This window comes from Typopeltis vanoorti, chromosome 16 (assembly GCF_054136105.1).
Source record: "Typopeltis vanoorti isolate ZY-2024b chromosome 16, IOZ_Tvanoo_1.0, whole genome shotgun sequence".
Taxonomy (NCBI): Eukaryota; Metazoa; Arthropoda; class Arachnida; order Uropygi; family Thelyphonidae; genus Typopeltis; species Typopeltis vanoorti.
The window spans coordinates 38991521-39017065 of record NC_143564.1 but is presented as its reverse complement, the minus strand read 5'-3'; the positions used below and the strand labels follow the sequence as shown (position 1 = coordinate 39017065).

Below are 25545 nucleotides of genomic sequence, written 5' to 3'. Positions count from 1 at the left end.
TGCACCATCAGGGCAAATACACTGATGGTGTATTTGCACTGATTTTTAGAGCTATTGTTTGACATTAGAGCATGTCAAACTATAGCTCTAATGAAGCATTCAAAAAATAAATTCAGATTGCCTGTAAGAATAGTTAGATACATTTCATGTGCGATGTTACTGAAGAAAACCCTTATTTTATCTTCGGGGGTGCTTAAGGGTCAAAGCTGTATAACTGAAAGCAGAGACCTCCACTTAGCCTTTAAAGGAAAGCGGAGAACCTACCAGGGATTCTAACCTAATGTCCAATCCGCACCTTCTCGTGGTGCACCCTGTTGGGTATCTACGTGGATACTGAACGAACGATGAGGGGCTGGCAATTTGGGATTTAGCCAACCAAATCGTATTCCTCTTGACTTAAACCAAAATACAAAATGATGATACAACATGACAAAATTTCATGCTAGCTGGGTTGTCCCCTAATTAAACAAGGCCCCCCGTTGTTTTCGCCAGGGAACCAGAGCGAACAGCAAAAAGTCAGCTACTGGAACAAATCTGAAAACAAACCCCAACTCAACATCACCAGAGTTAAAGATCGGTACTATCAACATAAGCCCGAACGGCAAAGAAATGGAGCTAGCTGAGGAATTAGATAAGTATACCAGATCGACATAATAGGGGTGACTGAAACAAAAAAAAAAGAAAAAACTGGTGAGATCTTTCTGAGAAATAAATACAAAATGTTATATTCAGGCAATGACAATCAAGGAAAAGAAGGAGTAGCCATAGTATTCAACACTAGATACAAGGCTAATCTTCTTAAATGGCAGACAGTCTCAAATAGAGTGATGTGGGCAAATATCAGAATGGGGAACTGGACAATGAGACTTATTTGTGCCTATGGTCCCACAGAAGGTTCTACTAAGGTAGAAGTGGAGGAATTTTTTGAGGCTTTAGAGAAAGCAACTGACACAATGAAAAATGAAAAGTTGGTGCTTGTTGGGGATCTAAGTAGCAGAGTAGGAAATGATTGTCAGACATACAAAAATATTTTGGGAAAATTTGGAGAAAAGAGCAAAGCTAATAATAATGGCAAATACCTGTTGGATTTCTGCTCAGAACATGGACTGGTTATTACTAACACCATGTTCCAACATAAAAATGTGCACAAATTCACATGGAGAGAAGAGGCAAGGAATAAGAAAAGTCTCATTGACTATGTTATTGTTGATATATGTTTTTTCCCTGGTGCAGGACACCAGAGTGTACAGAGGATTTTAAATTGGAAGTGATCACTATTTAGTTTTGAACAGGATAAAAACTGAATTTCATATTGAAAAGAATAACATGTAAGAAAGTTTTAAAGTGAATAAAAGTTGAGCAGCTCTCAGATGTGAACTGTAGACTAACATACACAAAGATTATTGAAGAAAAAATTAAAGAGTTTGAGAACAGGAACCAAACCTTGGAGATTCAGTGGCAAGCCTTGAAGAAAACCCTGATTGATTCAGCCAGAGAGGTATGTGGTGAGGTTGTCTGCAAGAATAGAAAAATCAGGACTCCATGGTGGACACAGGAAGTTAAAGAGGCAGTGAAGGAAAAGAAGAAATCATATCAAAAGTTCCTGGGAAATAAGTCAGCTTTTGCTCTTAGAGAATACAGAGACAAATGTGAGAAAGCTAAACACTGTGTAAAATTGGCTAAACAAAAGTTATGGGAGGACTCTGGCAAGAACATAGAAAATAAATATCAAGAAGGTGATAAGATATTCTGGAGGTTGTTGAAGAAGCTTAAAAATGGAGGAAAGAGTGCTGTAAAAGGAGTTAGAGATGATAAAGGTGACATGAAAACGGAGAAAAAGATATCCTTGAAGTATGGAGTAATTACATCAAAAATTGCTAAATGAAACAAGCAGTGATAGCACAGTGGTAAAAAACACTCAACAGGCATACAGTCAAGAATACATATCCATACTTGAAGTAGAAAAAGCCATCAAAGGCTTGAAATGTGGAAAGGCAGCAGGAGTAGATGATATTCGACTAGAAATGCTGAAGTATGGTGGTATAAAAGTCTTACAGTGGCTGCACTGCATAGTTCAGAAAGCCCGGACAGAGGGACGAATTCTCGATGATTGGAGTAGAGCTCTAATAGTACTCATATATAAAAAGGGGAACTAAAACTGAATGTGAGAATTATAGAGGTATTTCCCTACTCAGTGTTCCTGGCAAGATCTATGCAATTTGATAAACGGTTGAGAAGAACAAGCTGGATTCAGGCCAAATAGAGGCTGTCAGGATCAGATCTTCACTTCACGACAAACAGTTGAGAAAGCATGGGAATATAACAAAGATCTGTATTTAAGTTTTGTCGATCTGGAAAAGGCATATGATAAGATGCCAAGAGAGAAGCTATTCAATATGCTACAGTTATATGGTGTCAATGGGACATTATATCAAGCAATATTTAGTTTTATTTGAGTTGTAAGTCAGCAGTTAGAATTGAAGAAAGTACAGAAGGTGGTGTTAAATCTAGTGTGAAACAAGGATGTACAACTCAAATCTTTAATCTCTTATTTCAACTGTAAAAACTAGCCTTTCACATACAAAATCCTATGACTAATCTTCTTTGCTTTATTTAACCTTATTTTATCATATCACAACTGTAATAAAATTCCCTTCCTTTTTTTTTTTTATATATATATATATTTTTTAAGTTCAACACGCAATTTCAGCTATATTTTTCACTTGGATGCAAGCATGTTTTTTCTTTCCTTTTGTTTTTTGTATTCATTACTTTCAAAGACCCTTAACGATATCTGCTTAGTAACAAGCTTGCTTACTTAGTTATCTATACAGGGTTTTTATTTCTTCTCTTGTTACATCATGATAACTGAAATTTTCACATTCTTAAGTTATCAAGGTGTAACACTTTGTTCTTTGCTCATTGTTGACCGCAGTCCTCTGTGTTCACTTTTCAACACTTCAAAATTTGATTTCTTCTTAGCCGATTTCGGTGAATTTTATATCACTGTCTTCGACGTGATATAAAATTTGAACACGTTCGAACCCTGAACTACTCCGATACATTTCCGGTAGAAAAACGTTACATTATTGATTGACTCAGGTGCTTTTATTGGTTTTCAAGTAGGTAAGTATTTGTATTTTGTTATAAAATTTTTATTTGCTTTATTTTGTATTCTGGGTTATGAAAGATGACGTCAGTTATTCTCATATTCCTGTGTGATTTTCTTTTAGGCATGGATCGCTGGCTTCAAACAGGTACTTTGAAGAAAAAAGATATTACATTTGAAAAGGAGGATAAACCAGCAGCTCACTCCATTACTTCACCAGATGAGCCAACGACAAAAAAAGATGATAACCAAGCAATGCACTCCACGTTTGTTTGTCAGAAGAGCTTTCCGCAAAAGAAACCATTTCTGACTCTGCAGGCGCCACCTCAATCATTGTTTACAAAATGCGACAGAAGTGGGGCAGTGGGGGAAAGACCTCCTAATAAAAAACGAATATACGAAGAAAGTTACTTTCTTCGTATTTTCGTGAATATTAATACAAATTATATTTCGTGAATATAATTTTTTTTGTGAATATGGGATTCACAAAAACAAATGATGGTCGGCCTCTCTGTGTGATTTGCAAAAATGTGTTGACCAACAGTTCCATGTTTCCTGCTAAACTGCAGCGTCATTTCGAGGAAAACTCTCGAGTTGAAAGATAAACCGTCTGATTTTTTTCAAGAGGAAGTGCAACGAAATTTTGGCTTCACAGAAAACTATAACTTTCATTATTGGTTTTCACAGAAAACCAATAATGAAAAAGTATTGGAAGCTTCCTACCTAATAAGTTACCGTGTAGCTCAAGCTGGTGAAGCTCATACCATTGCAGAGACTCTTATTAAACCTTGTACAATCGATATTGTCAAGTGTTTGCTTGATGAAAAAGCTGTTAAGTTAGTCTCCAACATTCCTTTATCAAATAACACTGTTGCTAGATGAATCAGTGATATGGCTGATGACATGAAAGAGACACTTGTCAGTCGCATCAGGTGTACCAAATTCGCACTACAAAAGATGAATCGATTGATGTCACCTGGTTGGCATTAATGGTATTTGTTCATTATGTTTACTTACAAAGCTATCAGGAGGACCTTCTTTGCAGACCACTACCAACTGACACATCAGGGGATGAAATATTTAATCTTTTGGATGAATTCTTCCTCATCAAATGAAATACTATGGGAAAACTGTGCAGATATATGCACTGATGGTGCAAAGGCAATGATGGGTCACAATGCTGGAGCCATTGCATTCTTCATAGACACGCGCTAGCCTCAAGAAAAATGCCTTCTGAGCATATGATAGTGTTGAATGATGCCATAAAAATAATAAACTATATAAAATCACGACCTCTTAAAAGCAGGCTCTTCAAACTAATGTGTGAAGATATGGGAAGCCACCATGAGTCTCTCCTGCTGCACACTGAAGTAAGGTGGCTGTCTTGAGGAAAAGTGTTGAAACGTTTGATGGAACTGAGTGCAGAGGTAGCAGCATTTTTGATGGACCATAATGCTCTATTGGTGACGATTTTAAATTATGAAGAATGGGTGTGCAAACTGGCATATTTGGCTGACATTTTTAGCAAAATGAACTAAATGAATCTATCATTGCAAGGAAAAACTGCCACAGTTTTTGATGCAAACACCAAAGTGTCTTCTTTTAAGAGGAAACTTATGTATTGTTAGAGTGCGTGGAAAAGGAAGATATCAATTGCTTCCCTCTTACAAAAAGCTTCTTGAATGAAAATAACATCAAGATTCAAGAAAAAATACAGAAAAATATTCAGGCGCATCTCGAAGCTTTGAAAGACTCATTTGAACATTATTTTCCGACAGCTCAAGAGAAGGTGCTTGATGACTTTAAATGGGTACTGAATGTGTTCAGCATGAACAAAAAACCACCCAGCTTAAACTCAGCAGAATAAGAGATCCTCATAGATTTGACATCTCACAGCGAACTAAAAATCGCATTTCAAAACCAAAGTCTACCGGAGTTTTGGCTGCATTTACAAGATGAATTTAAAATCTTGTGTGAGAAAGCAAAATTAGTATTGCTGCCTTTCTCTACTACATATCTCTGTGAAGCGGGATTCTCCACCTATACAGCTACCAAAACAAAATACAGAAGCTGCTTAAATGCAGAACCAGACATTGCCTGCAATATCATCAACTGAAAATCTAAAATAAAAAAACTGTGCAAAAAAATGCTACCACAGGTGTCTCATTAAATGTTTATACATTATTTCATGTTATGTCTTAATTTAGGCCTACTTTTGCACTACAGTGCACTCTAGTTGCACTGTAGTTAGTAAAATTAAATAGGAATTGTCTTCTATAATGAATAATAAAAATTTCCAATAACAAGTAATGAACGAATATGTATTTGAATTGAATTGGATGTAACGATTAAATTGGAGGAACTTAGTTTATTGTATGGACCTTATTGTAAGACATAGATAGACATAGGGTAGGTATATCTTTACAATATAAAGATATTTGTAAGACATAGGGTAAGCCTAAGGTGCTCTGCCATAGAAATTGATTCTAAAAAGGGCTCCTCAAGTCAAAAAGGTTGGGAACCGCTGCTCTAGATATCCAGAACATTATCATCTTCGGTTTGGAAAAATCACTATTATCATTGCTGATTCCATTTGTGGTACTGTTTCTTCCATTTTTAAGCAATTTAAAAAAAAAAAAGTTTACAGAACATTCAAACACCTTCACAATATTTATCTTCTCTATTCTGCTCTTTCCCATGACTCGTTCAGTCTTCTTTGACATATAACTCGGACTTCTTAAAATGGTTCTTTGACTGATGTAATATATTGTTGTCTTACACTGTTTACTTTAATTTTCCTCAGATCTCTATTAATTATATTTCAATGGCCACTGGCCACTGTTGAGAGAGGAAGAAATTGTGCTTGATAATTTCAAAGTGAACTGCTTTTGTTTGTGTGTTCTCAGCAAATCCTGTGATCTTGAGGAAAAGAAATCATGTGTGATGTTTATTTTCTTTATGTATAATGATAAGTTATACATATAACTTAAGTATGTGGATCATTTTCTCTTTAGAACATGTTTGTTATAATGCAGATTTGTATCAAGTGCTTGAAAATCAAACATTTTGCACGCACACACACGCACACACTCATACAATACTTACACTAATATCATTTGTTTGTAAATAAAGATATTAATTTTGAATCGACTTTTTCTCTCACTCAATCCCTTTAATTCTTAAGTTAACTTATTTTTATTATAATCTGGATACAAATCCATGTTATTAACTGACAAGAAAAGTTAATAAACCACCCTCATATACCACAGACAATTTCATGCATATTCTTTTACAATGTGTATGAAGTTAAAAAAATCACCGTTTAATCAGCATATTTAGGTTTTACTTCCTTTTTACTGAGAAAACCAAATAAAATCTTAATATACTGACAGATACATTCTGCTGTTCCTTGGACATGTGTGCATCAATACTAACGATTACATCATCTCCTGAAGTAAGTCGCAACATATCCTTTCAGGATAAGGTTAAATTCTAACATCACATTTTCTTTAACTAAATCAGTTTGGAACAAACGATTCAGTCTGCGTTCCTTTTCAGGTATTATGGATATTTTTACAAAATATCCATAATTTTGCTTTCATTGCATCCCTAAATCTTTCATGAGAAGTGACTGATAAGTACCACACCTTATGGAAGGATTTAGCAGATTAACGTCTGATATATCTATCTCTAAATCTTTTCACAAGCCCTGAGCCATATTATCCATACATCATACAGATAGCATTATAGTTATCGATATCATGTATCCATATCTCCAAACTACAGATCTCAGTCACTTGGAAACCTTGAAATCAATAAAAATTTACATGATAACAACATTCATCACTGAATATTGTTATAAGCAGTTCCAAATAAGTTGTTACCAAGTTTCACACAAAATGCATACATATTACTGCTCCTATAACATCGACATGTTGAAATGTACAAACACTTATCACAAAAAACAAAAAATAATGCCAAAATCTGAATGAGTCACTCCAAGCTGGTAGTAATAAATTAATATCATGAACATGCCATAATACAGACCTGTCTCAAAACCTTTCTGACTCACAATGCCAATATGACAGTTTTTAGTTGCACTTACATAAAAAAAAAAAAAAAATTTTAAAAAAATTAAAAAAATCAATGAACTTTTCATACCAAAAGATGTGGCATGACACATTTAAATTTAAAAAAAAAGAAGTTTAGTACAAATTAAAATACATACTCGTTTTAATCTTAGAGGTTCCCACCGTTTTTGAAGATATTCTATCACAGGTTTAAGTCGTCTTTGCAGACTGAGTTTTGTGCGAACTCTAGGATTTTGTGCTAAATTCTGTACATGTAGCCATGCTGCATTTGAATGAGGGCGAAATTCAACTGATATTTCTTTTGGCAACTTTTGAACCTCGGGTTCCTTAGTATCTAAAAATTAATACTAATAGGTTAATAAATGTTACAACTTATATTATCATAAGATCAAAAAAAGTATATTTAAAACGAGACTCTTAAAATGTTTAAAAAAATTAACACATACTGCACTATGAACATATAGATCAACTTATGGCATCGCTATCTTCTGCAATTCAGGTTTACATCTTAAATTTCTAAATATTAAGTCTTTTGGAAGCATACTGCAGCAAAGCTAGAATAAATCAAATACATGAAAAATTATACAGCTGTCACTATGGCAAACTGGTAGTAAGGACCAGGGAAAGGTAGTCAATTTACAGATATATTGAATTAATTGCATGCATTCTTTAGCTGTTATTTTTACCAGCCAAAGAATATTAATATTATGCAAGATAAGAAAACTTTTGAGATCCTGGGAGGAGGGGAGAGGTATGCATGTTCTTGGCATACAAGAATGATAATCTTTGGGAAACATCACTGCAGAATTAAATTTTTGTGAAATACAGAAAATAAATACTATTTTTTTATGTAATTTATTGGCTCAATTTCAGGAATATAAAAGAGAACTGATTTGTGGTAACCAAAATGTGACAGATCTGAGACAGCAAATTATGTAATCAATGAAGGAAAACTGCATCTATTAAGTACAATTTCTTATCACTGCAATAGCAGGATCAGTGTTGATAGCGAGTTCATAGTCAAACTTCTCTTTCAGAAACCCAACAAAAGCCTGCAATTTTGGATCAGAAAAATCAATCGTGAAATTGCCATTTAGAATCAATTGTATCTGATGATAATTTTTCTTCAACAGTGCAATACCATCACTAATATAAGGCAAAAGAATGAATTGAATGAAATCTACAATAATAATAAAAATAAACGTTGTTTTGGTATTATACTGCAACTCCATTGCTTTGTTGAAAAATCTCGCTTCATTTGCATGAAGTGAGAAAAACTTCGCTTCACGGAAATGAAGCATGAAAATCTCAAGTTAGGCACGTTAATGGGTGCCTAACTTGGATAGTATTATGGAATCTGGTATCATCATTAATATCTGGTAATGATGAGCAACTATGCATGTGACATCATTAGAATAAACTGGAAGACTTTCACAATTAAGAGAAAGAACAGATAAGTGTTTTCTGTCGTTGACAATCTCAACTGGAGTCATGTACAGTTCTCAAAGGATTACTCACTAGCCTTTCAAACTCCTGTTGGAGAGACATAATCAACTGCACATTTTCCAACCGTGGTGAAAGGTCTTGTCATTGATAGGAAAAACAATGGAGTCCATTTATATCAGTTACTCTGGATAAGACTACACCAATGACTGCTGATGTTGGAAGTTTTTCCACTTGGTTATACTATGAATTAAAGATGCCAAGAAATTATATTCTTGGTTTAATCCTTTATCCAAGCGTAAGCAAACAAAGTTTGCGCCTTAACTATTTTCAGGACTGAACACCTCGTATATAGAAGCTAATGGCTTCACATCACTTGCCTTAGTATTCCATAATGCAAAGCACATATCCTTGCAGACATGTATAATGCTATGCATTATGGGAAGGGTTACCACCCAGACTGGTTTCAACCTTTATTAAGGTGAAAAAAGTAAAGGGTTGCTCATCATAGACCTAGAGTAGTTAGTATAGGGGTGCAAGAGAGCCTTATAGTATTAGGAGAAAAAAAGACAGGTAGATAACACGAGAGAGAGAAAAGGCCTCAGCTCTTTTATATCATCATATAACCAAAGACCATCAGTTTTCCTTTTTCACCAATCTCATATAGATGAACAACCAAAAAACCAATTGAAACTAAAGCGCAAAAAATGACTGATACCCAGGTGGTTAGCCCCATCTGGGTTAACGCCTTGAGTTGGCCTTCTCTGCCTGGGATTGCTCTCCAGTCATCCCTGTAACTGACAATAAGACACATTGAATTAAGAGGATCAAACTATTTAAAAACCTCTCATATAAAGAATATATAGAATTTTATCTCCCCCCTGGTGAATATTGCATAATGTGGGTGGTCTACACCATCTAGTCATAAATTTGATATCTCCTAGAATGCTTCTTTCTAAATACAAAAATCGTATGACTGAACAATAAAATTTCCACAGTACAATATATTAAAAAGCATTTGATTGTCATATTGCTGGTTTTCAAATCCATGTTTTTTCTTTTTAATCTTCCATAAATGGTATTTTAATTCATTAATTATAAAAATCAAAATTCTCTTCCTACTGCTGACAGGTGATAGGTATTGCAAAAAAATAACTTGTTGTAAGTAATAGAATGCCCAACACATTACATAATCTGTTCCAAATACGGAGGGCATGTAGAACATTTAGAATGCATGTTCTACTGTTTCCAATTGGTAACAGATGTCACAGATTGAATCTTGGATGTTAAAATACCTCCATTTGATGGTATTGACTGGAAGGTGGCCATATGCAATTCTCCAAGCAAGATCCTCCTGTTAGGGTACCCTTGGAACTTCATCAAATTATGAAACAAAATATTGTTGTCAGTACCCAACTGTGGAACTTTGCGGTGAAAGAGATTAAAGATTTCTTTATACCAAATTTTACTTTTTTTTTTAATGGAGAGAATGTCAATTCAGAAGTATTTTAGCAGTCTTAGAGTTAAGCACAGAGTGTTGTAGTATTCAGGAACAATCTCAGCTTTTGGGCCTTTATAATCATTAACTCCAAACAGGGAGAGATGAAAACCCAAGTAATACCTGGGAAGGTCTGCACATGTGTGATTAGTCTGCAATATTTTATGAATTTTAGAAATTGTATTGCTTAAATAGCAGAATTTTAAGACTGGAAGTCCAAATCCTCCATTCTCCATGAGCAGGAAAGATTATAGGTTTGAGTAGTATGGCTTTAGAAGGAAATGAAAGTAGCCCAATTTTCAAGCCTTCAATTTTTCAATGTTCTTGTATATAAGTTCTTGAACTGGTAATATTGGGAAGTAGAGAAGGGAATTCCAAGTATAATGAGGAGTTCTCTCTTAGGGGTTAGTCCAAAAGTAATGCCTCCAAGATCCCACTTTTCACAAACTGTTAATCTTGTCTTGTCTGCATTAATAATTAATCCACTGCTTTTGTTGTATTTTTCCAAAATACCAAAAATATATATATATGGAATAATTATCCTTCAAAGTGCCCACTACATCATTGGCATATGCTAATACCTTATTTTCCTTTATAGTTGAAGGAACTGTTATTCCTCGCACAGCATGTGTATTGTTGACTTCCTGTACGAAAGGTTCAAGAACCAATGCAAAGAGCAGTGGACCAAGAGGGCAACCTTGCTTGACTCCTTTTAGAATTTTTACCGGGTCTGACAGGAACCCATTAACTAGGAGGTGGGTAGTTGAATTGGTATAGGCTCCTTTGATAACAGATAGTAGCTTTTTACCTAAACCAATTTGCTAGAGTATGTGGAATAGAAAAGGATGCTGGACATTATCAAATGCTTAAGTAAGGTCTACTGATAGCACTGCCATTGACTGCTTTTTCATGTTAACTAAGCAGATTAGATCATGTGGCTAAAATAGAATAAATTCTACTGCTCGACCTGGTACTCCATATATCTGTATGCTTTTAATTATGTATTTCATTCCCCTTTGAGCCTGTTATTGATAATGGTGAAAAATATCTTTAGGTTTAGGAATATGGACAGTATGGCTCGCTACAAATTCACTTCATATGTGTTCTGATGAGAGAAAGGAATTAAATAACGTAACTAGAATCATCATCATGCATATCAAGGATTTAGGCCTAGCATGGCCTGTTCCAGCCTTAGAAGTCATTGTTGAATCTTTTAAGAGGACATCCTGGTTTTCTTTTTCCTAATGGCTTGTACTTTAAGGCTTGTTTTGGTAATCTTTCTATTTTCATTCTTTGAACGTGTTCCAATCATTTATGTTTATATTTTTTAATTCTTTCATAATTTCTTCGTTTCTTTTGTGATCAAATAGAGTATACTTTGCAGTGTTTCTCATAAACTTCATTTATGCTGTTATTAATCTTCATTTGTCTAATTGTCCAGATTTCACTTCCATACAATAAGACTGGTAGGGCTAATGTATTGTATACTTTTAGTCTGGTTTGTTTTTGAACTAGGTTTGGTTTAAATATAGAGTTAATTACACCTGTTATTTTTAAATATTTTACAATTTTTAGGTTTATATCTTTTTCATATGTGATCATACATCCCAAGTAGTTAAATGAATTCACCTGTTCTAAGATCTTGTTATCTATTACTATTTTAGTTCTTCCTGGATCTTGTCCTTTAAAGGCCATAGTTTTTGATTTTTCTGTTGATATTATCATACCATAATCTTTGGATATCTCATTTAGATCTAAAATAGCTTTCTGTAAGTTTTCAGAATTTGTAATTATTATTTGGTTGTCGGCAAAAAGAAGAGTGTTTAAGTTCACAGTAGGAGAAAGCTTAATACCTTCATGGAAATTTTTATTCTATCAAGTTGGTGAGAGGGGGGGGGCATCCCTGTCGGACCCCTCGGTTTATCTCTCTCATATATGATAGCTCAAGATTTAATCTTATTTGTATTTGATTATTTTCATATATACTTATCATAGCTTTTAGGATATTATTTGGTATTTGTCTTTCTTTTAATATGTTAAATAAAATGTTTCTTTTAACTTAGGTCTCTAAGTTAAAAGAAGTTGTTGAATCAATAAATGCAATATTGTTTCTAAATTGTATTCTCTTCTTTTCTCTATTATTAATTTTAGGCAAAAGGCTGGGTCTATACATGATCATCCTTTTCTAAATCCATTTTGTACTTCTAAAATAAAGTTTTCAGAATAATTCATTAGTTTGCTATTTAATATTCCGCTATATATTTTGCAACAGGAATTTAGTATACTTATGCCTCTATAGTTTTTAGGGTCACCTCTATTACCTTTTTTAAAGATAGGAATCACAATTGCTTTTTTCCATTCTATTGGGAGGTTACCAGTTGTATAAAAATCTTATTTTAAAATAATAGGAGTCTTTCTTTGAATCTTGTTCACATATTTGTATAGTTCTGAACCTAGCTTATCTTCTCCAGGTGATTTTCTGTTTCTTGTTTCTTTCAGAGTGATTGCTAATTCTTCTTTAGTTGTTTCCTTTTCATTTTCATTAAATGTTTGCTAGTTGTCTTTTTTAAAAGATTTATCTGTCCACAATTCTGTGTAGAAATTTAGAAATTCTTCTAATTTCAATTCGGTGTTTAATTTTATGTTTTCTTCAAAATCTGCATTTAGGCATTTCAAAATTTTATATAGATTGGGTCTTATTTTATATAAATCATGTTCTAAATTAGAAACGAGTTTGTTCCGTGATTCTCTATGTCTTTCTCTGACTTCTCTTTTAGCTATGGCTCTTATTCTTTTATGTTCTATTTCATCTTCGAATCTTTTACTGCTAAACCATTTATGATAGGCTTCTTTTTTCATTTTGATTATTTCTTTGGTTGTATCATCCCATATTTTCAGTTTTTTTTCCTTTTATTGAATTTTTCAGTCTTTCCTAAGCTTTCATTTGCTGCTGCATTTAGTATCGTTTTTATATTAAGCCATTCTATTTCTATTTCTTCATTTTATTTTATTTTTTTCTAGATTTTGGTTAATTCTTTGTTCATATAGCCATTGTATATTTGTGTCATTTAATAGTCTAGTTTTATAAACAAATGTTTTAAATTTTCTTTCTGTTCTTGTTACTTGTAGCCATTTAGGCGGTAATCTTAATTTTATTTTAACGAGGAAGTGGTCACAACTTATTTCATATCCTCTGTGAACTCTAACATCTAATGAAAACTTTGATGTCTTTTCATTTAAGATAAAATAATCTAATATTGATTTCCATCCTCTTGCTTCCCAAGTATATTTATGTTTGTCTTTATGTCTATAGAAAGAATTCATTATTTTAAGATTATTATAATATAATAATTTTAAAATAAAGTCAATCAATTTTTTAGCATCCCTGTTTAGAGTATGTTCTCCATATATTCCTATATTATTATTAATTTTTGTGTTTCCAATTCTTGCATTTAAGTCTCCTGCTAAAATTACATAATAATTTTTATTTATTTCATTATAAATATTTTGTAGCTGATTATAAAATTCAATATTATCCTGTTCTCTTCCTTCTTCTGGGGCATATAAACCAATTATTGTTAAATAACCTCTATCTATTTTTATTCTAACTTCTATTATTCTTTCATTCCATAATTTATAATGTTTTAACCATTTTGAAAGAGAGTTATGAATCCAAATCATGACTCCTGCTTGTGCTCTTTGGTCTCTGTCAACTCCACTGTATATCACATTAAAATTTTCAGTTCTCATGGTTCCTTTTAATTTCTTTTTTGTTTCAGTGATTGCTATTTTAAAATTTCTTTCATTTAATATTTGGTCTAATTCTATTTCTTTATATGCTATTCCTCTTACATTCCAGTTTGATATATGCATTATATTTTGTTGTTTCCGTTTTACCTTTTCCATTCCAGGGTCGTTTTCCATAGATGCATTCCCATTACCTTTTTCTGTCAGCTTAATAGAATTTTGTTCTCCGTGTCAGGTGACTAGCCTGACGATGGATAGTTCAGTGGTAGGACTGCTACCTTAAGGCTACTGAGCTAGCCTTCTTCCAAATTTAAACCCATAAGAGGAATAGGGTACATTGAAGGAGAAAGAGTAGATTATAGCAGAATTATATTAAAGGTTTATAGAGGGGACATGGTTATAAGGCCAGAAATGGAAAGACCCCATGGCCCTCGAGTACTCTAATAGCATATATATATACACACACACATATATACATACATGGAGGGCTCCCCCTATCCTCCACTCAGGGAACACGCTCTCTAGGGATTACAGGGTCCCTCGAACAGATGCTGTAATGGGTCTGTCAAGCCCATCTTGGATATGAAGAGGAAAGCCATTAACTTTTCCAAGAGTTATAATTTCCAACAAAAGGTTTATAGAGGGGACATGGTTATAAGGCCAGAAATGGAAAGACCCCATGGCCCTCGAGTACTCTAATAGCATAAGGGTCATAAAATAAGAAGAGTTGGCTGATAAGGCCTTATAGGAAAGATTAAAGTGAGTGGATCTTCCTCAAAGAAGAAGAAGAAATGGATAGATCCAGCTAGGGGACCACAGGAGTGCCACTTCCCTTACAATAAATTTAGTTTAATCCTTTCAACTTTCAACACTTCCCTTACAATCAAGATGATTGCCCCTTTTGGTCCATGAGTCCTTATTCAGTATATTCGGACCACCCCACCATATATATATACACACACACATATATACATACATGGAGGGCTCCCCCTATCCTCCACTCAGGGAACACGCTCTCTAGGGATTACAGGGTCCCTCGAACAGATGCTGTAATGGGTCTGTCAAGCCCATCTTGGATATGAAGAGGAAAGCCATTAACTTTTCCAAGAGTTATAATTTCCAACAGTGCCATTGTCTTCAAACAGATTTTTGTACTGTTTTTGAAAGAAGTCAAGGATGTTGAGGTCTCATCAGTGGGAGCTAGACCATAATTTCTTACATGGAATTATGCCAAAGTCATAATTTCATATAAGAGTAGCCAAAAGGAATCACACCTTATTATTAAAATCCTCTGGATTACAGATAGTTATTGGAAGTTTTTTCACTTGGTTATGCTATAAATTAAAGATGCCAAGAAATTATATTCTTGGTTTAATCTTTTATCCAAGTGTAAGCAAACAAAGTTTATGCCTGAAATATTTTCAGGACTGGGCAACTCGTATATAGAAGATAATGATTTTACATCACTTACCTTAGTATTCCATAATGCAAAGCACGTATCCTTGCAGCCATTTATAATGGCATTATACATGTCTGCAAGGATATGTGCTTATAAGACTCTAAAGCAAGTGGTGTAATGTCATTAGTTTCTATATACAAGTTGCCCAGTCCTGAAAATAGTTCAGCCGCAAACTTTGTTTGCTTACATTTGAATAAAGGTTTAAACCAAAAATATAATTTCTTCGCATCTTTAATTTATAATGACTGCTTATGGTTCTTTTCATATTTGTACACAACCAAATCGAAAGTTCCTCCCTGAGATTTATGAATGGTTATGGCACTAGCCAGAATTAGGTGGAAGAGATTTCATTTATCTAACATTTTAATGTTAATCAAAAGCACACTGGCGGTGAAGTATCTGATCAGAATAAGGGCATCAATCAATGTAGTGTGACTGAGCATCCTGGGTGTCTTGTTTCTTTGCTAGGGAGCCAATTTGCAGAGCATTTGAAATTTTGATCCAACCTCGTTTAACATTGAATGTGCATTCTTCAAATTCAATGCTTGCTAGATGACTCAAAGCTTCATTTACTAAGCATTCAGAAACATCTATATTCATAGTGATGAGATATAGTTTGCCAACGACCAAGGGAAGTATAGGGCAGATTGCCAAAGTCTAAAACAGATATATAGACATTGTACGGCTTCTGTCTTATGTGAACATAATCAACTGCTTCATATTTTCTTGTTCTACATTTTTGCAACTGATGAACATGTGAGTAAATGTATTCAACTCGTCTTCTAAAGAGTTAAATAATGACTTATTATAACAATTGCAAGCAAACAGTCTTATACCATTGGGTCAAAGTCTATCAGATCATCTTTAGTCAAAAAATACAATTCAATCTTCTTTGATTTAGCACCATTTCACTGAGTCTTATAAGCTTTTTGCCTTTCATTGCAAGCTTCAGCCATGGCATTCTAAAATGATTTTTATTTATTTTTTTACAATTTCAAAATTATGGTTTTCTCACTCAGAATGGCAACGGAAAACCACTATGCTTGTAATTTTTCAAATCTGTCAATTAAAACGAGTTTTAACATAACAAAGTGACACTTCTCACTGCTTAATTTTGTGATACAAATGCTGTGAGGAAATGGAAGGAGTAGGGTATGTAAAGTTGTTTCATATCAAAAATTAAATTCTACAGAAATGTTTCAGATGACGTCATTTGTGTGTGGTGGAACAAGTATATTTTTCTCTATACAACTTCAAGACTTCTCAAATGGCAGCAATATTTATTTGTGTTGGAGAGAGGGAGGAGATAAGAAGCAACACATTTCATAAGACACTATGTGTGTGCTTTTCTTGTTATTATGATCATTTGCCCCTGTGCTCATGCAACAATTATACAGTTAACTCAATGGATCCCTTGATTATTATGTAACATATTATGCTATAGAGTAAATTCCCTGTCTTTATGATCCATTGTGTCTGAACTATTAGTCAAGAACAAAAATCATTTATGTTTTTCCTTTTCATTTTGTTGAGAAATTTGTAGCAATTGTTTTATAATTGTGTTACAATTGTTATACATAAAACTTCATGAAATTTACAGGAAGAATTAAGTTGTTTACATAGATAAAGATATGTTTACCTGTTTTGCTTGGCATAATATAATAATATTGTATTTATTTTTCTTCGATTTTCTCTTAATCCTGCTATTTTGTTTTTAATCGTGTTTTATGTTATGCATTATGCGATGGTTTGCATTTTTTGTTATTTTTTTTAGTTTCTTTTAACTCGAAATCTTCTGTTTCCTTATGTGCAGAGTGTTTAGTCATCTGCTTAGTGTGACGACACATAGCTCAAGTCAATGGAAGTGGCTTCGGTCATGTGCATTTATGAAGGTTACATGGTTTTCTGGAATTCTGTTATCAGAAAGAGAAGTCCATTTCCTGTAACAATAGCTACTTCTGTCAGCAATTTTATGACATTCATTTTGCAAGTTTACTCCATTCTGCATATCTTAAGAGGTACCTGTGGCATAGTAAATTAATAATACAACACGTATAGACCACAGTAATAACTTTAATTAAATAAAAGTACAAATATTTCATACTGAAAGTAAACAGTACATCCTCAGTGTAGAACAAACAGTTAAAAGGAATGGAATACAAAGTACAGAACAGTCGGTGGATCACCAAATAAATTGTTGCCGCATGGCAGAAGATTAATTACTAAAATATTATTAAATAATTCTTTAAAGATAATAAATTCATTGATGGTTGCATGAAATAAGAGTCGCCCAAGCTTTTGGGAGAGAGAGACAGTCATTTTGATTTAAATTTGGCCGATGTAAGAGGGCTTCGCAACTTTCTTTAAAAAAGGCGTTCATATTTATACCTGCATCTGTGGAGAAGACGAGCTTTATCCCACTGAATATTATGATTAGTGTTAATGCTTCTGGAATATCTATTTCAAAAGTCGATAAAGGAAAAGCTGTTCTGATCATGGACAAGACTGACTATGAGAGAAAAGTAACCAGTCTTTTACAAGATACCGCCTATCAAGAAATCAATCATAATCCTATAAATTCACAAATTAAACAATTAAATAAGTTGCTTGATGAAGTTATCAGTTGGGATCAAAACTTCGTGGATAAACTGCGCACTCATTTTGGAAGAACTCCTCGCTTATATGGCCTCCCAAAAACCCATAAAGAAGGTTATCCAGTAAGACCTATCATGAATTGTATTGACTCTCCCATTTATCGAATTGCTAAATTTTTGTCACGTTCATTAACTGCCCTTACTGGATATTCTAGATCTTACATCAAAAATTTGACACATTTTCTTGAAAATATCAAGGATGTTCAAATCAAAGAATCTGACTTATTAGTCAGTTTTGATATTGTTTCCCTTTTTACCAATATTCCATTCGCTGACACAGTCAACTTACTATATGATGATTACCCTCCGGATATTGCAAAAATTTTTGAATTCATTATACATTCAGGTTATTTCAGCTGGAAAAACAAGATCTACAAACAAGTTGAAGGTACTGCCATGGGTAGCCCTCTGTCTCCACCTTTGGCAAACTATTTTTTGAAACATCTAGAATACACCTTGTTCTCATCCATTCATCCTCAACCCTCTCTTTGGTTTTGTCATGTTGATGATGTTTTTGCTATTCGGCCACATGCTGAAGAGGAACTTACCACATTTCTACAACAGATAAATAGCCTTCACCCACGCATTCAGTTCACCATGGAAAAAGAAAAGTCTGGTAGTTTACCATTCTTGGACATCCTCCTTACACGCACATCCTCTGGTACTTTGTCTACAAGTGTCTATTGAAAACCTACTTTTACTGGAAGATACATTCATCAAAAGTCTGCTCATAACATCTCTCAAAAAATTAGCATTATCAAATCTTTAATTAATAGAGCACATAAAGTGTGCTCCTCTCCATTAAGCTTACAACAAGAACTTTTCACTGTAAAAAAGTTAATAGAATCTAATGGTTACAAGCCAATGAAATCCAGCAGATAATTGACTCCTATGTTCCAACACCACAGGATTCTTCAGACCGCTGAGTTCCAATCCCTTACATTTCAGGCATCTCAGAACCTATAGGCAGAATTTTGAAGTAGTATCATCTCATTCCCACATATTTTCCTATCAACAAAATTTCTCACTTGTTGCCATCTACAAAAGACAAACACCTCCATCATTAGCTGGTGTTTACCAGATACCATGTGAATGCAATGTATCTTATTTTGGACAAACAGGCCATTCTGTGGGAAAAAAAGAATGAAGGAACATCAATATTATATCGAATACATGAAATGTATTCGATATAATAAGTCTGGTCTAGCACAACATAGTATTGACACTAATCATAATATTCAGTGGGATAAAGCTTGTCTTCTCCACAGACACAGGTATAAATATGAATGCCTTTTTAAAGAAAGTTGCGAAGCCCTCTTACATCGGCCGAATTTAAATCAAAATGATTATCTCTCTCTCCCAAAAGTTTGGGAGACTCTTATTTTATGCAACCATCAATGAATTTATTATCTTTAAAGAATTATTTAATAATATTTTAGTAATTAATCTTTTGGCAAGCAGCAACAATTTATTTGGTGATCCACTGACTGCTCCGTTGTTAGATTGTGATAGAGTGGAAATTTATGTATTCCTATCTTATCACAATCTAACATGCTTTTCCAAACAAAAGAATGAGATAAATACAGTAAATTGCCTCTAAGTGTAAAATAAGTAATATGTATATATATATCAAACATGTTTTTTAATGAAAGGGTAAATAAGTATGTATTTTGTGCCATTCACGAATGTGGTTAATTTAATATTGAAAGTGTAAAACATTAGCAGAGCATTATAAAATATGTATAAAAGAATTATAAAATGTAAGCACAAATTCAACAGTTGGGGGGGGGGGGGGAGTCAAGTCCAAAGGTTACGCGAGGAAGCGGCTCGCCCCAAGCAAACAATGTGACGTCAGTGTATGTGCGATAAGCAGGGCAGAGAATGGATGCCATGACGTAGTAGCACGTGTGAGTTGGCTGGACATCGAAAGGGGCGAGAATCGCCGAGATGGAAAGAGGGAAATATAACAGTCATGCAACCCTGTAAGAAGGGCTTTTTTTTCTCTGGATTTCCCGTGTGTTCATCCCTTGTGGTGACGGAGGGTGCGAGTGCCCTCGATGTCGGACGGCTCCCGATAGGCAGCTACGGTCTTGGCGGCCATATTCTCCACAAGAAGAAACAAGTCTGGCTGTCCACAGAAGGCCAGTTTCCTGTGAACCTATGAAGCACTAAAGAACCAAAAGGGAAGATAAGTAAACTTTGTTTGTGTTACACTGATTATGAGTGAAAGATTTGTGTCACGTTAATATGTTATGGAAAAGGAACATTAATGATATAGGATAAGATTGTATTGCTATCAGTTTAGAGGGATATTGAATTTAATCTTACTATCTGTCGTTGCGTTTAAGTTCGCCTTTATATTGAATGAAGTTAAGGATATGTTAGAGTAAAGAATTGGCATAATATAAAGAGATTGTGAAAGATATGAATGTTATCTTGTGTGGTCTGACAGAGCTACGGAGTTTTAGATTGATTGTGATAATAGTACATGATTAATGCATTAGTGAAGGTTAATATAATTCTTACTTTAGGAAGCTACTGTATAATATTTTGTAAGTGTAATAGTAGTGTTTGAATTTTATATACCTTGTCTGAAACTCCCTTAAGATGGGATTTAATTTAGTGTTATTATGTGCATCAACTTTTGAGTATAATAAACCTTGCTTTTGATTCTAACAAAGACTTTCTGTGATTTCTGGAATCCGATGCACCGCTTATAAAATATTAATGCGAACCTATGCGGGATATTAGAAAAGAGTAATTTTGGTCACGTCTGCAGAGTTAATAGGTATCATTAAGTACTGTCCTGAGATTACCTCTTGGTTGTTAATATTAATAATCTAATAGCGCTAAGTGGCACAGCGAAACAAATAAATTTCTTGGCGTTTTACGAGAGGTAATTCTCAGACACTCTGATACTCTGGTACTGCCTCGTTCTTGAGGAAATTCCATTGTCCCTCAGAGGTACCACGTGCTACCCGATAGAGTGTATTACGGAGATATAGCATAAAAGGTTAAAATAGTTGTGATAAGAAATCGGCGACACAACATAAATGGTGCAGCCGATAAGGTTAATATGAAAGAAGGTTTAGATTAGAAAAGATTGAATAAAATACAACCATTGTACAATAAAAAACTACAATTCGATACAACACCGTACTTTGTATTCCATTCCTTTTAACTGTTTGTTCTACACTGAGGATGTACTGTTACTTTCAGTACGAAATATTTGTACCTTTATTTAATCAAAGTTATTAATGTGGTCTATACATGTTCTATTATTAATTCCCTTCTGCATGTAAAGATGTTTCACATCAAAAGCTTTGTCATACCCATTTATTGTATAAGTATCTTTTCTGTGAGATTTCTTTGATCCTAACTGCAAGTAACACAAATATTAGAATAAATACTTTCAAAGGAACAAACAGATTTTATCTGGGATATATAAAACTGAATTAATTCACTTATCATTTTATATACTTATCTCTGTAGTTTTAATGTCAACATCAAATATAAGCGGTCACAAAACATATAAGACAATAATGCTAAGTGTGAGTGAGTGGATTAGTTCATGAGTTTCTTAGAAAACTGGTTGTATTCATGGGGGAAAATGGTGTAAGAACTGATGAAATTAAAGATGTGTAATTATGATACTAATTAATGATGGAAGTCACTTATGCTAAAACTGTTTATTTGTAGAATTTTTGGCTAGAACAACAATTAAAATGAAGTCTGTGATATTATATGCACTATCAAACTGCAAGAGAATAACTCCACCTGCATTAATAGATATCAAGAAATAAATAAAATTAAAATAGTTAATAAAATATTTTTAAATTTAAACAATCAAGTAATTTCAATTTATGAAACATATGAATAGTGAGTATTAGTAAAGATAACTTCCCAAAATTCAAAAGTTTAAGGCAATTGTTTATTAAGGTTGGGATTGTGAATATCTCTTTTACAGCTATTTTTGTAGTCTTTCAAGAAGAAAACAACTTTTGTGCAACTTTGGTCTGTTCCACTGATTTCTGTGATTTGTAGATGGCTAGCTAACCCGGATTTATTGGGCTCCTTAAGTAAAATATATTCTTCGTTTTCGCAGAATGACCAGTCTGTCCATAATAATATAAGCTGCAAGAGTGGAAGATTTTGCAAACTCCAGGATAAGAAAGAGGATATTTGTCTTTTGAAGAGATAAATAAGATATTTAATTTATGACCTTCATGGAAAGAGACATGTAGGTCAATCGGTGAAGAAGTCTTGCTATTTTTTCTGAAAGACCTTTAACATATGGAAGAAAAATTTTGGAAATTTCTCCTTGAGGAGAATTAAGATGAAGTCATAATTATTATTTTATTGATAGTTTCTGTATCAACAAGCATTAAAGGTATCTCTGATAATAGACAGTTCCTTGTTTACGAGAGAATCTGTTGAACATATTTTATGAGCTGTATTGACTAGAACACCATATTTCTGACAGGGGTGATGATGTGAAGTAAAATCAATGTATTGGTCAGTATGAGTTGGTTTTCTATATACTGAGAACTGTAGACTACTATTTGGTTGATGTAGAATGTATCTAGAAAAGGAAGAATTGTTATCTTCTATTTCTAGGGTAAATTTGATTCTTGGGTTCACTGAATTAATTTTCTCAAGAAATTCATGAAGATCAGACAAAGAGGAGTTCCAAATAGCAGAAACATCATCATTATTAATTATTACTTGAGCTTCAGGGAATCAAGGAAAAAGACCAAACATCACCCAATCCAACTGTCATACTTTTCCCTTAAATTCATGCACACTAGATGAACTCAATACCCCTAAAGGCAAACTATTCCATTCACTCACCACTCTGTGAGAGAAAAATGTAGCTATTACCTTATTACCTTTCTTGACTATGAACAAACTTAACTTCCACGAATGCCCCCATGTTCTCTCCCCACCTTCCATATAACAAAAAATGTCAGACGATATCCTATAACAACGATTCAGAAGTTTATAGACTTCTATCATATAATCCCCCCCCCCCCCCCATTCTCCTGTTAACCAGAGTCTGTAATCCAAATACTCGCAACCTGTTCCCATAATCCCGGTATCTTTGTAACTCTTCTTTACATCCTTTCCACAGCTTCTTTATCCCCTTGGAACCCAGGAGATAACATCATCAAGGGCTTATAAAGAGGCAGAATGACTTTCTTATCTTTACATGTCAAGGTTCACTTCAACATTGCAGTTATCCTCTGAGGTGTATTTGCAACTTTTCTATTTTGCAAGTCTCCTCCACATCCTCCTGTCTTGGGCTATAACCACATCTAAGTTCTTCATCCTCAAGTCCTCCTCCTAGACCAACAACTCCCTCCATCTCATCTTTGGCCACCCACACTTCCTACTCCCCTGCACATCCATCTGCATGACCTTTCTTCCCACATACTCGTTCTCCCAAATGTCTATTGACCATTATGCCAAGATCCCTAGTCTCATCAGTTTCTTTTAGCATAACCCCACTAATATAACATGCCAATGGAAATCTTCTCATCATGCCAAAGTGCATAACTTTACGCTCACTAACATTAAACTGACAGCAATTTTCACTTGCCCAAATTTCCAGCCTATTCAAATCATTTTATAAGTGTTGCCTATCTTCTTCTTTTTTCTGTAGCTTGTCCCACTTAAGTAAGGTCACTGTTTATGGTGAGTCTCCTCCACATTCTCCTGTCTTGGGCTGTAACCACATCCAGGTTCTTCATCCTCAAGTCCTCCTCCTCCACCAACATCTCCCTCTATCTCTTCTTCAGCTGCCCACGCTTCCTCCTCCGTGCACATCCATCTGCATGACCTTTCTTCCTACATACTCTTCCTTCCTCCTCATCGCATGACCAAAACATCTCAACCTTGCCTCCTGTATCTTTGCTCCTAAGTTTGTAACTTTCACATTCACCTTACATAGTCATTTCTCAGACGATCTTTTCTGGTCACACTGCACATCCACCTAAGCATTCTCATCTCTGCTACCGCCATCCTGCTGATGTTATTTTTCCTCAGGGCCACAGTTTCCATAGCATACGTCATAGCTGGTCTCACTCAAAATCTACTGTCCTGTAGATTTTGCCTTTTAGATTGATCAGCACCCTCTCTCTCTCTCTCCAGTTCCTCCATCCTGCATCCCACTTCCTTCTCAACCTCTCCTTAGTATCTAAAGTCACTAACCTTCCTGATGACATTTCCTTCCAGTTCCAGAGCTGTCTCCAGGCTCCCATCCACTTTGCAACACATATACTCTGTCTTACTTCTGCTCAGTCTCATACCTCTCTCTTCCAGTACTTTCCTCCAACTTTCAAGTTTAGGTGCCACTTCTTCTCTTGATTCTGCACACACACACAGCACAATGTCATCTGCATATAACACAGTCCAAGGAGTGTCTTCTCTCACCACGTCCATCACAATATTAAACAGGGACGGACTTAATGCTGACCCTTGATGCAAACCAACTGTCACTTGAAAACTTTCTGTCTCTCCCAGGCAGGTCCGAACTCGTCTTCACATTTCTGTACATCTCCTGCACCAATCTGACATATTTCTCCAGTACCTTCTTCTCATTCAAACATCTCCAGACTTCTTGCCTTGGCATTCAGTTGTATGCTTTCTCCAGATCAATAAACAGCATATGTAGCTCCCGTTGCTTCTCTCAAAACCTTTCTATCATCTGCTGTAACCCAAGGATAGCATCTGTCGTCGATCAACCAGGCATGAAGCCAAATTGCTCCTTTGCAATCTCCAACTCCTTCCTCAGTCTTCCATCAAGAGCCCTTTCTAGGATTTTCATTGTGTGGGACATCAACTTTATTCATCTGTAACTCTTAGTCTTGTGCATCCCCTTTACCCTTCTAGATGGGGACAAGAGTACTTTCCCTCCATTCCTTCTTTTGACAAACTTTTATTAACAGGTCCCACAGCAGGTCAATTCCGTCTTTCCCAAGTGCCTTCTATGCCTCCACTGGGATCCTGTCAGGGCCCACTGATTTTCCATTCTTCATCCTCTTCATGGCCTCCTTCACTTCCACTCTACTAATGTTCTATACCATCCCCTCATAAGGTTGCCCATCTTCTCTGTGATTCCTTGCATTTTCTTCATTCAAAAGCCCTTCAAAGTATATTCCTCATCTGTTTCTTATATCCACATCCCTCCTTAATACCCTTCCTCCAAAGTCTTTGATCTGCCTCACATGTAAGATGTCCTTTGATGTATTATTTCTACAAATCATAAATATCATAAAGATCTTGATATTTATATCATAAATATTATAAAGATTTTGATATGCCATGGCCTCCACCTCTGCAACAACTCTCTTGGCTTCTTGCTTTCTCTCTCTCTGTCCTCTTCCACTCTTGACTCATCCCACTTCTGCTTTGCCTTCCTCTTAGCTGTCACTGCTTCTTGTATAAGGGGGACCGAAAACTGATTACTGGAAAGTAATCAATTTTTTTGAACTACATTTTTAATATAAATTTTATTAAAGAACAAATTAACATTATTCAATTCT

General features: G+C 34.6%; 1 protein-coding gene across 4 annotated transcripts in view; it reads right to left on the bottom strand.

Moving 5' to 3' along the window:
* The window catches only part of crm (cramped chromatin regulator), a 345363-nt gene that overhangs the window by 193989 nt on the left and 125829 nt on the right, over positions 1–25545 (bottom strand). For all 4 annotated transcript variants that reach the window (XM_090406636.1, XM_090406637.1, XM_090406634.1 and 1 more), the window contains exon 8: positions 7338–7534. In XM_090406636.1, coding sequence (XP_090262762.1) covers positions 7338–7534 — 197 coding nt within the window. The remainder of the gene's footprint in view (positions 1–7337; positions 7535–25545) is intronic.